This window comes from Dryobates pubescens, chromosome 8, assembly GCF_014839835.1.
Source record: "Dryobates pubescens isolate bDryPub1 chromosome 8, bDryPub1.pri, whole genome shotgun sequence".
NCBI lineage: Eukaryota > Metazoa > Chordata > Aves > Piciformes > Picidae > Dryobates > Dryobates pubescens.
In genome coordinates this window covers 19,465,001-19,477,778 of record NC_071619.1, presented here as the reverse complement: position 1 = coordinate 19,477,778, position 12,778 = coordinate 19,465,001, and the positions used below count along the sequence as shown (strand labels likewise).

General features: G+C 37.0%; 1 protein-coding gene across 6 annotated transcripts in view; it reads left to right on the top strand.

The window, feature by feature from the left end:
• PPP3CB (protein phosphatase 3 catalytic subunit beta) overlaps positions 1–12,778 on the top strand; it is a 46,112-nt gene that overhangs the window by 11,478 nt on the left and 21,856 nt on the right. For all 6 annotated transcript variants that reach the window (XM_054163980.1, XM_054163977.1, XM_054163982.1 and 3 more), the window contains exons 2-5: positions 1,454–1,654; positions 3,799–3,923; positions 7,131–7,242; positions 7,894–8,039. In XM_054163980.1, coding sequence (XP_054019955.1) covers positions 1,454–1,654; positions 3,799–3,923; positions 7,131–7,242; positions 7,894–8,039 — 584 coding nt within the window. The remainder of the gene's footprint in view (positions 1–1,453; positions 1,655–3,798; positions 3,924–7,130; positions 7,243–7,893; positions 8,040–12,778) is intronic.

Here is a 12,778-nt window from a genome sequence, read left to right as displayed (position 1 = left end):
CAGCTTCTTCCTACTTACGAAATTTTGTAAGAGGGAGAATAGACAATTCTCCAGTTTATTTTCTTGTGTCATTTAATGTTAGTGAATATATGCCTCTACTTTTAATCTTTTTATAGGCAGTGCAATAGGAAGAAAGACAAGCTCAGTGAAGGAATTTCAGCCTACAATGGCAATGTTGTAGGCTCCCCAAATTACATTTGTTCTGATTGTATGAATTTGTTGTGCCGTTTAGTCAGTGGTTTGACAGAATTTCAAACTGGCAGGCCATTCTACCCCTTTCTGACTTTCAGGCGTCATGAGCACAAGTGCTGCTCTCTCTTTACCTTCTCTATTAATGCTGTCATAGACCACTGTTAGAGTCCCCTTTTGTTTTCATGTTTTTAGGGTGAAGAATACTAGTCTACTTAGTTATTCCTGTAGTAGAAATCATTCTGGCATTTTGATTTCCATTATTGTTTCTTGAATCCTTTTAAAATTATTTGTTCTTTTTTATAAAGTGGTCAAACCAGAGTTGCATGTTAGGCTTAACAATGGCATAATTGCATAACCTTTTGTTTTCAATTTGCTGATAATAATTACCATTCCAGTTTTTGCATGTGTTTGACTTGTCAGCATCAGTGTTTTCCTAGAACTACAAGAAAGACCTTGATTTTGAATAGTAATAGTGATTTACATATATGTATTATAATCTGTATGGTAATATAGTATGTTATTGTAATCTGTGTAAAGTTGGCATTTCTTTCCTTAATTAATTTGCATTTATTAGTATTAAATGTATCATGTTTTGTTGAGCCACTCAGTAGCATGGATAACTTCTGTAGCTCCTACTTTTCATTGCCTGGAATACTTACTGTCACCTGAAGGCTGTGTCACCCCCTGAGTTACCTTCTTTTCAGTGTAGTGTATTAATTTATTAAATAGCACAGATTCTAGGAAGGCTCCTCTTCTTTCCCAGGTGCTGGCTAGTACCTCATTTTACTTCTTTACACAGTATTTTGTCCTTTTCTTGCTAGTTCTGAATTTGTTTTGGTGGGATTTTTTGGCTTAAAGTGCCTTTTGCAAGTCTGAGTGGGTATGAAATGGATCTCCTGCATCCCTAGTGCATGTTGAGTCCTTCAGAGGGTGGCAGTACGTTGGAGAGAGATGATGTTCCTTTGCACAGGCAGTTCTAACTCTTCCAAATGTTGTACATGTTACTGTGCAGAGCCTTTCCTTTCAAACCACCACAGCGTTCCAACTCTGTATTACAGTTTCTATGAACTTGCAAATTACTCATGTTAATTTTTTTAGATACATACACAGATAGCGCTGTTCCATTCAGCTTTTAGTGATGTCATCAAATTGGTCGATTGAGAGACCAGTCTACCACTTTGGGAAGCATCTATTCCATAATAGATCCAATCCAGTTAAAATAACATTGCAGTGACTCCTGTTTCTCCTTCTTAAATTTTAGCTGTCCCTTTTCCACCAACACATCGCTTGACATCTGAAGAAGTGTTTGACACAGATGGAAGACCAAGGGTTGACATTTTGAAGAACCACTTGATAAAAGAAGGTCGAGTGGATGAAGAAATTGCACTTAGAATCATCAATGAGGGTGCTGCAATATTACGGAGGGAAAAAACTATGATAGAAGTTGAAGCTCCAATTACAGGTAATATTTCTAGCTAATTTCACTTATGAATAAATTTGATAAAGACAGATTTTTCCAGCAGTAGAATTTGCCTTAAAGATTACTAAAATAAAATTTCTCTATAGTCTTAATGAATTGTCCCTCCCAACTTAACAGTACTTAAATGGTCTGAAAAAATTGGCTGCACATTATTTTGCAAAATGAAGGTATTAAGCCTGGAGAAAAGATAGTGGGACTGGGATTAAAATAGCAAAATTGAAAGTAGTCAAATGCTGATGAATTACGGATTTCTAGTTCCTGTAAAGTTGTGAGTAGGTATAAGACGTCTTCCCATAATAGTAAAATTAACTCAGAATTACACTGAAAACTAAATATGTGAAAAGAAGCTAATTGCTTGATTTGAGGCAAATACTGTGAACTGGAATTCAGGGTCAGAAACGCACCTTTATAGTTCCTGTATAGGTGAGACTGGCTATTGAATGTGAAATGATGTTATGTTGAGGGTAATAGTACTGGAAAGTGTTGAAAAGATTGTTTTTGTATCTTTAACACACTAGGACTAGATCCACTTTAATATAGAATTGACTCAGGGGTTTTGGAAATATTATCATGGTTTGACTAATTCTGTTTGACCTGGTAAAAGGTGGAATTGATGTCTTTTAGTACTTTTATTCATAAACAGTCCAGATTCATGGAAGATTGTTTACACTACGTTATCTGTTACTTAGGATAATGCAAGTAGATTGGATTTTTGTGTTCAAATTAGATTCTCTTTCATTTGAATGTATATTCTTCTAAATGGATCTATATAAAATTAGTATCTGAAAAGCTGCTTTTAGGGCATCAGCTTGATTTAATTTATTAGTATTGGGTAAATGAGAACATTTAAACTGTACATCATTACTGCCATGTTTTTTAAAAAATGAATGGTTGAAATGGTGGAAAGCACTACATGTCTGAACCCAGAGTCTTTTGAAACTCCAGACAAAGCTTAAAACTACAGTATTGTCCATATATTTAGAATTTTTAGATTTCTGATTATTCAGGTAGTTATCTAGAGCTACTGGTATATTTGCAGCTGAAAAAGAAGGAAAGTTCTTGCAGTATTTGAGTAGGAATCTTAAGTGACATAAAAGAGGACACATTCTATTTGCTATTAATATTTTGTAGGTCATGATAACAAATGCTCCAAAGGAATAACAACCTTTAAAGTGTGGAGTGCCATATCTGATATGTATTTCCAAAATTAGAGCAATATTTTTCTGGGGAAAAAAAGGGGGTGGGGGGGGAAGAATTACTGATAAACTCTGAGAAATGGGCAACGCTGTTCATCAGTTGATTGGTGACATTTTGCATCAACAACAGGCATCGTCTACTAAATCCTGTAGTTATCAGCAGTATCTCATGCAAAAATGAGAAGGCAGCTCCTAACTTCGGCAGAGCTGGGAACTCCTGTGGGGAAAAAGAGTTAGAACAGTTGTCTCTTCCATATGTTTGTTAATTATTTTTTAAATTAAATTGTGAGAGGACCTGGGTTTTCCATGTGCTCTTCAGTGTCTTCCCATCTACTAGCTTTGGCACTTCTGCCTTAGGTTGCTGATTACTGGTCTTGTCCTGTCTTATACTCTAAAAACACAAGAAAAAACCCACTGTTGAAATAGTGAACATGGTTCTTCAAAGGAGAAAACTAATTAAGCATAAAGAAGATACGTTGATATTAAAAGGATTGTTAGTCTGACCTACAAACAAAAGCATATTAACCTTTTTTTTTCAGACCATAAGGATGCAGCAAATTGTTGCAAATCAGGAGGCATTTTCAAATATGTATACAAAGAGAATTTGCAAATATACCTACAGGCTTAGGGTGAGCACTGAAGACCTGCTGACAACTTCTAGGACCTGAATTTTTCTGTGCATTAACTGTATTTAAGAAATATTCAGCAATCTGCTAGAATCACATAGGACTGTCATCAGTTGTCACAGGTAGTGAGGACAGCATCTTAATGAAAAGCAAAGGCAGAGACTTAAAAAATGTGATATTCCTGCTCTGTACCTGCCTTTACTCTTAAATAGAAGTTCTTTGTGGCTGTTTACTTAACTATATATTAATAACTTTTCTATTAGATTATTTGCAAAATTAATTGGAACACAATTTTTGCTTGCAGTGTGTGGTGATATTCATGGCCAGTTCTTTGATCTAATGAAGCTGTTTGAAGTGGGAGGATCACCTGCTAACACAAGATACCTCTTCCTCGGTGACTATGTAGACAGAGGTTATTTTAGTATAGAGGTAACTGAATATATTAATCTGTTCTTTGTCCTAAACCTTTCTATAAACACACACTTCTACAGAGGTTTTCAAATTAAATTTTAGGTCTGCTTTAACACAGGAGTGTATTCTTGCTTTCCCCTATGATAAGCCTGACCAACTGTTTGGACTTTCCCACTGAAATAACCAGACTTACTCATTCTTTCTCTTCTTTCTTTAGTTAGTTTTTAAAAAATCGAATTGTATAGCATTAGTATACATAATCCTACTTCTTTGGCAATATGCAGGGAGGTGTGTGTTTACAGTTTTGGAGTACAGGTGAGTCATGACGGCAAGGTCTTTTAATTTATTATAGCTGTTTATCTGTATAAAGCAGTTTTATTTTGCTCATGTAATCAAATGGGTTTTTAGTAACTATTAATATTTTTCTTCACTATAATTTTGGGGGTGGTTGCAGGTATTCTCTAAGGTTGGCAAGTGTTTCTGCCATTAATTTTTTCAGGTATTGTCAATCTAAATTTATTATTTTTTTCAGCATGATAACAAAGTGTGCTACATTCCAGAGATACAATGTTATTCATACCATTTTGTTTCAGAGCTATGATTTTAATTTAACTATTGTTTTGAATCCAGCTTGGGAGGTGCCTCAGCTTTGGATCTCTTCATAGATACCAAATCTAATGGAGTGTCACAACGTGAAAGTATTTTGCAAGTCATGGTGTACAATATTTCATTTTTGTGTTAAAATTCTGCTGTACTAATAACGTGTGATTATATACTGTGAAGGGCATGCACAGTGCCTTTTGGGTTTCTGAGGGATGATAGACAAACAGGAGAAGCAGCAACAGCAATTGCCTCAGTCATATAAAGAAAAATTTCAAAAGGCATTCCCTGTTTATTAATGTAGTCTTTTTGGCCTCCTCCTGATGACTACAAATAATGTAATTGCCCTTGAAAAGGCTATTCATATAGCAATACTATATAGTAATATATCAAAACATGATATGAAAGCTTTTTAACCATTACGCTTACAAAAACCTTCTGAACAATAGATGTTCTTGAATATATTAACAAGAACAGTCTAATTTTTTTCTCATGAGTTTTATTTGATTTTTAATACAATATTTTGCATGCTAAATATGATTGTGGAATATGTAAAGATATGCTAAATATACTCTTGAAAACCACTCCAGTGTTCTTAAAAGGCTTGGCTGTCTTGTTTGAGATAATCTGCTCTCTTCTACTCTGAGTGATTGTTGGGGCATTGATGAAGCATGTGGCAGATTATCTCAATGAAATTGAATTGCTTCAAGTGTGTGAATTTTGGGCTATGCTTTGGGGTCCTGCTGAGAAAGAAGGAAAATTAAAAAGTAGTACATGAAAATCAGCTATTTGTTTTTCATTTTAACCTTAAAAAAAGTCCTACTGAGGTTTTTGCTTTAACATTCAGGCAGTGTTATCTGATCTCCAAGAATTTTCATGCATGTTTACTTAAAAATCGTGGAAATGTAATACACTTGGTAAAATATTTGACTTTTCACAGAAAAGGGCAGCTGAAATTTTCTAAAAATGTACAAAGAGTGAAGTGTGGTCTTTAACAAATTCTTTATCAGTCTGTCCTGAAAGACTTATCTTTAATTGCATTGATATTTTAGCAGTAACCCATTAAAAAGTGTCATCACTTCTAATAGGGAAGATAATTACATACTACCATCATTGTATAGAACAAAATGCTGAGATCAAGATGGAGTCCTTTACATAAGTGTGTGCAAATTCTTCTCTTCTGTAATGGAAGTAGCAAGACCAAAAGAAACCTGATGTTAGTCTGTCTGTATTCGACAATGAAAAAATGAATATGCCAATACAGGAAATGTTAAAAAAAAACCCCATAGTTCTTTTTGTACTTAATAGGGAACATATTCAAAGACATTTAAATCTCAGCAATTTAATCAAATGCAGTATCCATTCACTGAAAGGAAGGGACTATTTTGCCACTTCTGTATTAACTGTTTTCAGGATTGACAGCTTTTATAAATTTTTCATACAAACTGACTTAATTGAAACAGTTCACAATTGTAGAACTTGCCAAATTAATTCATGTAGTCATTTTATGATAAGCAGGTTTTTTGTAAGAAGCTGATTATATTCTCTGCTGGGAAACAGTTTTAAAGAGTCCAGGGTCTTTGAAATACATTTGGATGTTTTGGAGTTACAGAAACATTGGAAAGCGAGCGGTATAATTAGCAAAATTAATTTTGCATGTTTTTACTAAGAAGATACGAAAAATTCCGTAATTGGTTTAGCTAAACTCACGATAGAAGTCTTTGATGTATTTTTGCATGTTTGCTGCATCTTTTTCAAGTGTTCCTTTGTTTTCTTCCTTCATTTACTTACCGTGTTGTGGGATTTACGTTTGAGGAATGATAGCTTCAGGGTGCTTGTATTGATTAAGAACAATAGTAGTAACATGGAGGTTAACTCCAGTGTAGTCTAGCATTTCTCAGATTTTAAGATTTCTGTACTCAGTTAAAAATAAAATAATAAGATTTGGAATTCAAGGACTACGTTTTGGACATACAAGACTGCTGGGTAGTAACAGACTCTAAACTGAAAAACTTGTGCATGTTCTGTAGCTCTGTCCTCAGCTATTCACTGCTGATGTTGCAACAGTAATGACATGCAGAAACTTACTATAATTCTTTGAATTTACTGGATGCAAGGTGAATAAACAAAAAAAGCTTTCCCAGTTTTGGGGGAGGAAGGAGATTTATGCTATCCATTCTTAGTTTAAAAACGGTCTCCAAATGATATAGCTGACTTTAATGTAAATAGTTTTGTGAAGTTTTTTTCTTCAATCTCTGTTAATAAGTGTCTGCTTTCCTTCTTCTGCCAGTATTTAGAATCATAAAATCACATTTTAGGTACAAGCACATACTAGGTGAAAGTGTTCTGCAGTATAATTCTGCTGAGTTTATTTTATTATTGAATGCCCAGTAAATATAAATATTTTTTCAGCATTCTGTGCATCTGTTCTAAGGAAAGTTATAAGCAGATTGCATAGCTAATGTCCACAACTGGACTTGGGAATGTAGTGCTGTATTTTAAAATGGCACAATAATCTGTTCTTTGCTTTAGAAGCTGTTAACATTCTTATTCAGCGTTTCTCATTGAGTACTCTCATATTTTTTAAACTAGTGTATTTTACCAGATATCTTTGTTTTTCAACAGTGTGTGCTGTACTTATGGGTCCTGAAAATTCTCTACCCAAGCACGTTATTTCTTTTGAGAGGCAATCATGAATGCAGACACCTAACAGAGTATTTTACCTTTAAGCAAGAATGTAAGTACTGTCTAAGAATGTAAAATTTGCAGACTTTCAACCTGCTGATCTACAGTCTTATAATTTTGCTTGAGAGATGTTTGTCTGTTAGTTTAATTAAGGTCTTGCAAACATTTGGAGGCCTCTTTGAGTTCTGTACAATTAATTGCTTGCAGTTAAGTTTGGCATTGGAGCGCAAGTTATGTAGAAGACTGCTGTCTGTAAAGAGACATTATGGAGTACAATTTGATGTACGAAGCCTGATTTTAAACTCTCAGAGAGAGGAAGGTTGTGTAGCAAAGAGTACAAAATAATTTACTGAGCCACATTGTGAAGCTAGCAAGCAAACCCTACTGCTGAGTAAATTTTCCATTTAGGGAATTGATTTCAGCTGTACAGTTAAGATAACTCTTTCGGTGACATCAGCTGCTTCTCTATTTGGAAGCTCGTATAAGTATTGATCCAGTGATAAATGGATCATTTACCCTAGTAAAACCCTCTTTGATATAGGTAAAAGTGGTGCAATTTGGATATGCTCATTTAAACCCAAAAATATTGCTTTGGGTTTTTTTAAGGATTTGCTTTGAGACTTGCTCTTACAAGTGTGATCCACTAGATTATTTCTTTCATCTCGTATGAATTTCTTAATGTTTATTATTTTCATTCCTGCAGGTAAAATAAAGTACTCGGAAAGAGTCTACGATGCTTGTATGGAAGCTTTTGATTGCCTCCCTCTTGCTGCTCTCTTAAATCAACAGTTTCTTTGTGTTCATGGTGGACTTTCACCAGAAATTAATACACTAGATGACATTAGGAGAGTGAGTATATTGTAAATTTGAAAATAAGTGGACATACAGATATTTAAATGTTGCTATCCGAAGTCATGTTGGTGAAGTTGTCGGTATATTATTTTCTGATCTTACCTAGTTTGGAAGTGTAAAACAGGATCTGAAACATAAGCTAAGCAGTATCATAATTAAAAACTCTTGGATTATCTAGTGCTTTTTCAAGGAGTAGATCTCATTGGGACATCTGGAATTTTTACAAAACGCACACCAAAAAAAGCCCCTCAGAACACTGCACAGTTCCCTGAAACAGTGACATGAAGAGTTGCATATCCAATTAAAATAATGCTTTGCATTTCTTTCTGGAGGACAGCTAGCATTCTCATGGCTTAAAATTATTTCATAGAATAATAGAATCATTAGAGTTGGAAAAGACCTCTAAAATCACACAATCATAGAATCAATAAGGTTGGAAGAGACCTCAAGGATCATCAAGTCCAACCTGTCACCACAGACCTCATGACCACTAAACCATGGCACCAAGTGCCACGTCCAATCCCCTCGTGAACACCTCCAGGGATGGTGACTCCACCACCTCCCTGAGCAGCCCATTCCAATGGCTAACAACTCTCTGTGAAGAAGTTTCTCACCTCGAGCCTAAACTTCCCCTGGTGCAGCTTGAGACTGTGTCCTCTTGTTCTGATGCTGGCTGCCTGGGAGAAGAAATCAACCCCCTCCTGGCTACAGCCACCCTTCAGGTAGTTGTAGACAGCAATAAGGTCTCCCCTGAGCCTCCTCTTCTCCAGGCTAAACAATCCCAGCTCCCTCAGCCTCTCCTCGTAGGGCTTGTGCTTGAGGCCTCTCACCAGCCTCGTTGCCCTTCTCTGCACACATTCAAGAGTCTCAATGTCCTTCTTAAACTGAGGGGCCCAGAACTGGACACAGTACTCAAGGTGTGGCCTAACCAGTACAGGGGCACAATGACTTCCCTGCTCCTGCTGGCCACACCATTCCTGACAGAGGCCAGGATGCCATTGGCCACCTTGGCCACATGGGCACACTGCTGACTCATGTTCAGTCAGCTGTCAATCAGTACCCCCAGGTCCCTTTCTATTTGGCTGCTCTCCAGCCACTCCGACCCCAGCCGCTCCGACCCCAGCCTGTGGCACTGCATGGGGTTGTTGTGCTCCCAACTTGGTGTCATCTGCAAGTTTACTGATGACTGACTCAATCCCCTCATCCAGATCATCAATAAAAATATTGAACAGGATGGGGCTCAACACTGATCCCTGGGGGACACCACTAGTGACTGGCCTTCAGCTGGATGTGGTGCCATTCACCACCACTCTCTGGGCTCAGCCCTCCAGCCAGTTCCTAACCCAGCACTGAGTCCAAGCCATGAGCTGACAGCTTGGCCAGGAGTTTGCTGTGGGGAACGGTGTCAAAGGCCTTGCTGAAGTCCAGGTACACTACATCCACAGCCTTTCCCACATCCACCAGGTGGGTCACCTGATCACAAAAGGAGATCAGGGTGGTGAGGCAGGATCTACCCTTCCTAAATCCATGTTGGCTGGGCCTGATCCCTTGGCCATCCTTCAGGTGTGCTGTGATTGCTCCCAAGATGATCTGCTCCAAGATGATCTGCTCCATAATTTTCCCTGGCACTGAGGTCAGGCTGACAGGCCTGTAGTTTCCAGGTTCCTCCATCCAGCCCTTCTTGGGCATCACATTGGCCGGTTTCCAGTTGTCTGGGACCTCTCTGGTGAGCCAGGACTGGTGGAAAATGATGGAGAGAGGCTTGGCCAGCTCATCTGCCTGCTCTCTCGTCACCCTAGGATGGATTCTATCTGGTCCCATGGACTTGTGAGTATCCAAGTGGCTCAGCAAGTCCTGAAGTAATTCCTTGTGGATTTCAGGGGTACTACACTGCAAGTCCCACCTCCTACCCAGCACCTGCATGACCAGTAGACCGTGTCCCAGTTTGCCACATCTACTTGTGTTATGAACACCTCCAGGAATGGTGACAATATTTTCGGTATATCAAAAATCATATTGCAGTTGTTATTAAAAACTGGAGGTATTTTACTCTCTTGACCATGTGGATTTTGAAAGTATGTGAAATTGCAGCATTCAATAGAAAATCAAATTTGTATTTAAAATGGCAAATTTGGTAGACATTTGAGTAATGGCTGCGGAGTGCTTCTCATTGCAGTAAATGAGCAAAGTATATTGGTAAAAATGAACAAGTTTTGAAAATTATACAATGGCAATACTAAGTAGTGGTGTGCATTAGTAGTGGGAGGAAGATTGTGATGACATATCTGTTTCTAATAACTTGGTTTTGACCTGCATGGACTGCTGATGGCAGGTAAAGATTGTATCAGATGAGAATTTTCAAGCTAAGTTGCTTTCCTTTTTGCATAGGACTTTTTTACTTGTTATAGTTAACTGAGCTGACATCTTGCCTGCTGCATTCAGAAGTCAAACCCATTCCAGTTATGATTAGGAATAGCTAAATTGTACTTGATTTAAGCTTAAAATATAAATATGTGGGTTTAAGAAAGCTTTGAGATTATAGATAGAATGGAAGAAAAAAACGTTGTTTAACCAATATCAGAGAGAAAGAAAAAGTGTGTTCCTACTTTGGTTTTACAGTATATAAATATTGCTAGCTTAATTTGTCTTTTATCTTCATTTGTTGTGTTGGGGGGTATTTTCTCCTTTATTCATGTCCCATTTTTCTTTTTTACTGCTTCCTCTCCTCAGACATACAGGCCAGTTGAATCTCATTTCTGAATCCACCAGATTTTATTTTGTACTGACTATATAATTTCAAGAGGGTGGAATGTCAATTTATTTCACTGCTAGGCACAATGATGAGAAAGGAGAAGAAAATGGTAGAAACAGATAGGAAGCATATTTACAATCTCAGAGGTTTAAGTGGGAAAATGCACTGAGGCACATTGGAATTTCAGAGCAAACATTGACATGTACAGAAATCCACATGTTGTGCAGAGAAAGAGAAGGAAGAAAGCCAAGCGAGTAAATGGTGTCATTCTAACAAGGCCTTAATACTTCTCATGTTACAGCTTTTTGGGAAGCAATGTAAAGGAAAACCGCTTTGGGAAGCTGCTGTCTTAATAGGGTTATGAGTCATCATTCTTTTAGTCTCAGTCTTGCGGCTAATCAGGTTTCAAAGGGTCAAATAAATTTAATTAAAAGATAATTCTGTCATCTTGGCCCATACTTTCATATGTGCTTCTATAATGCCCAAGGCTACATTAGGATGAACTGTGAGCTTGTATGTATGAAAATTGCATTATATATTGCTTTGGATGAAAATCATGTTAAAAAATGTAAGACTTATCAGAGCTGGGTTTTGGGCCTTCCCTCCCCCGCCCCCGAAAATGATCTGGGAGCTTGGAAAACTCACTATGGGTTGGCAGCAGCTTCAATAGGTGCATTAAAGCTTGACATGCACTGATTAAATGGGGATGTGAAATGCTGGGGTTTTATCTAGGAAAAGATCATGTCCTTGTACCTCAGGTGTGGTGTGTGAGATGATTTCTGTAAGCAGTTGAAGCAACTGTAGAGTACAAACCTTGTGGTTTATTAGAAGTTCCTATTAAGGAGAGGTCTTCTCTGTGAATGTGTAGACAGGTATCTGGTGTAAGAAGGGATATCTCTGTAAATAATGCAGAGATCACCTAAGGAAAAAAATAAAAAACAAATGTGCAGATGCAATTCCTTCTGGATTAAGTCTTTTGTCAGTATTATTGACATTCTGGAAGGTGATTAAACTGCAACAAATTACATTACTGTTTTTGCTGGTATCAACTTATTTCAAATAAAAAGCTATCATAGTACATACAACAGTAGAGCCTAACTGGAAAGATTGCTACAAGTGCTTCTTATTTCTGGGAAAATGGAAGTCTGTGAAACTTCCAGTAGTCTGATTTTTATTCTTTGAATCTAGTTTAGACAAAGATCCTGGTTCTGTTGCTAAAGATTGTCTATTTCAGAAACATGTCCATCAATTCAGTTGTTCAGTTAATTTCATTGACACGACCAAGGTTCTGCTGAAAAAAATCCAGGAACTGTGATTTGTAAGGAGGGAAGCATCCAGATAAGATTATGGGGACTATTAATTAAAACAGAAGAAACACAATTTTTATCCGGACTTCACATAATGGTGTTCTTTTATTTAGTTTTTGCTGGTACTAAGGCTTGATCAGCAAAGTGCCTTGAAATATGTGGGGACATTACTGGGAATCTGTCTTTATAGTACCTTGCTTCCTGTCTGTGACCTGCTGAAATTTAGTTTTCTTTAATAATGTCTAAGATGACTGCCACTCTTCCCTGGCTGTAATACTGTTTGTAGGGCTTTACTATATAGTAGTTCTCAGAAAAATTAGGACAGATTAAAGCTGGTGTCTGTATCTTGAGGTATATGCAATTTCTGTGAAGGTTTTTTGCCTCAAAAGTAAAATAGTATAATTTTAATGTACTGTGCCTTAATCTGCCTCTAAGGTTTTGCTACTTCTGAATTTGAACATCCATGTGGAGGTATGATGTGCTTCAGTTCAGTAGCCCTGACTGAACTATACCTAGAAATTGATTTAGGTTTAAATATCTTATGGTACATATGAAAAAATATGCTACCTGTTTCTGTTTAACACTAGGTTTAGTGGTTTTTATTCTTCAGTGAAATTGCTATTCTCAGTTACCTTAATTGTATTTAGAAGTATGTTCAAACTAATTTGTTTTGAGAT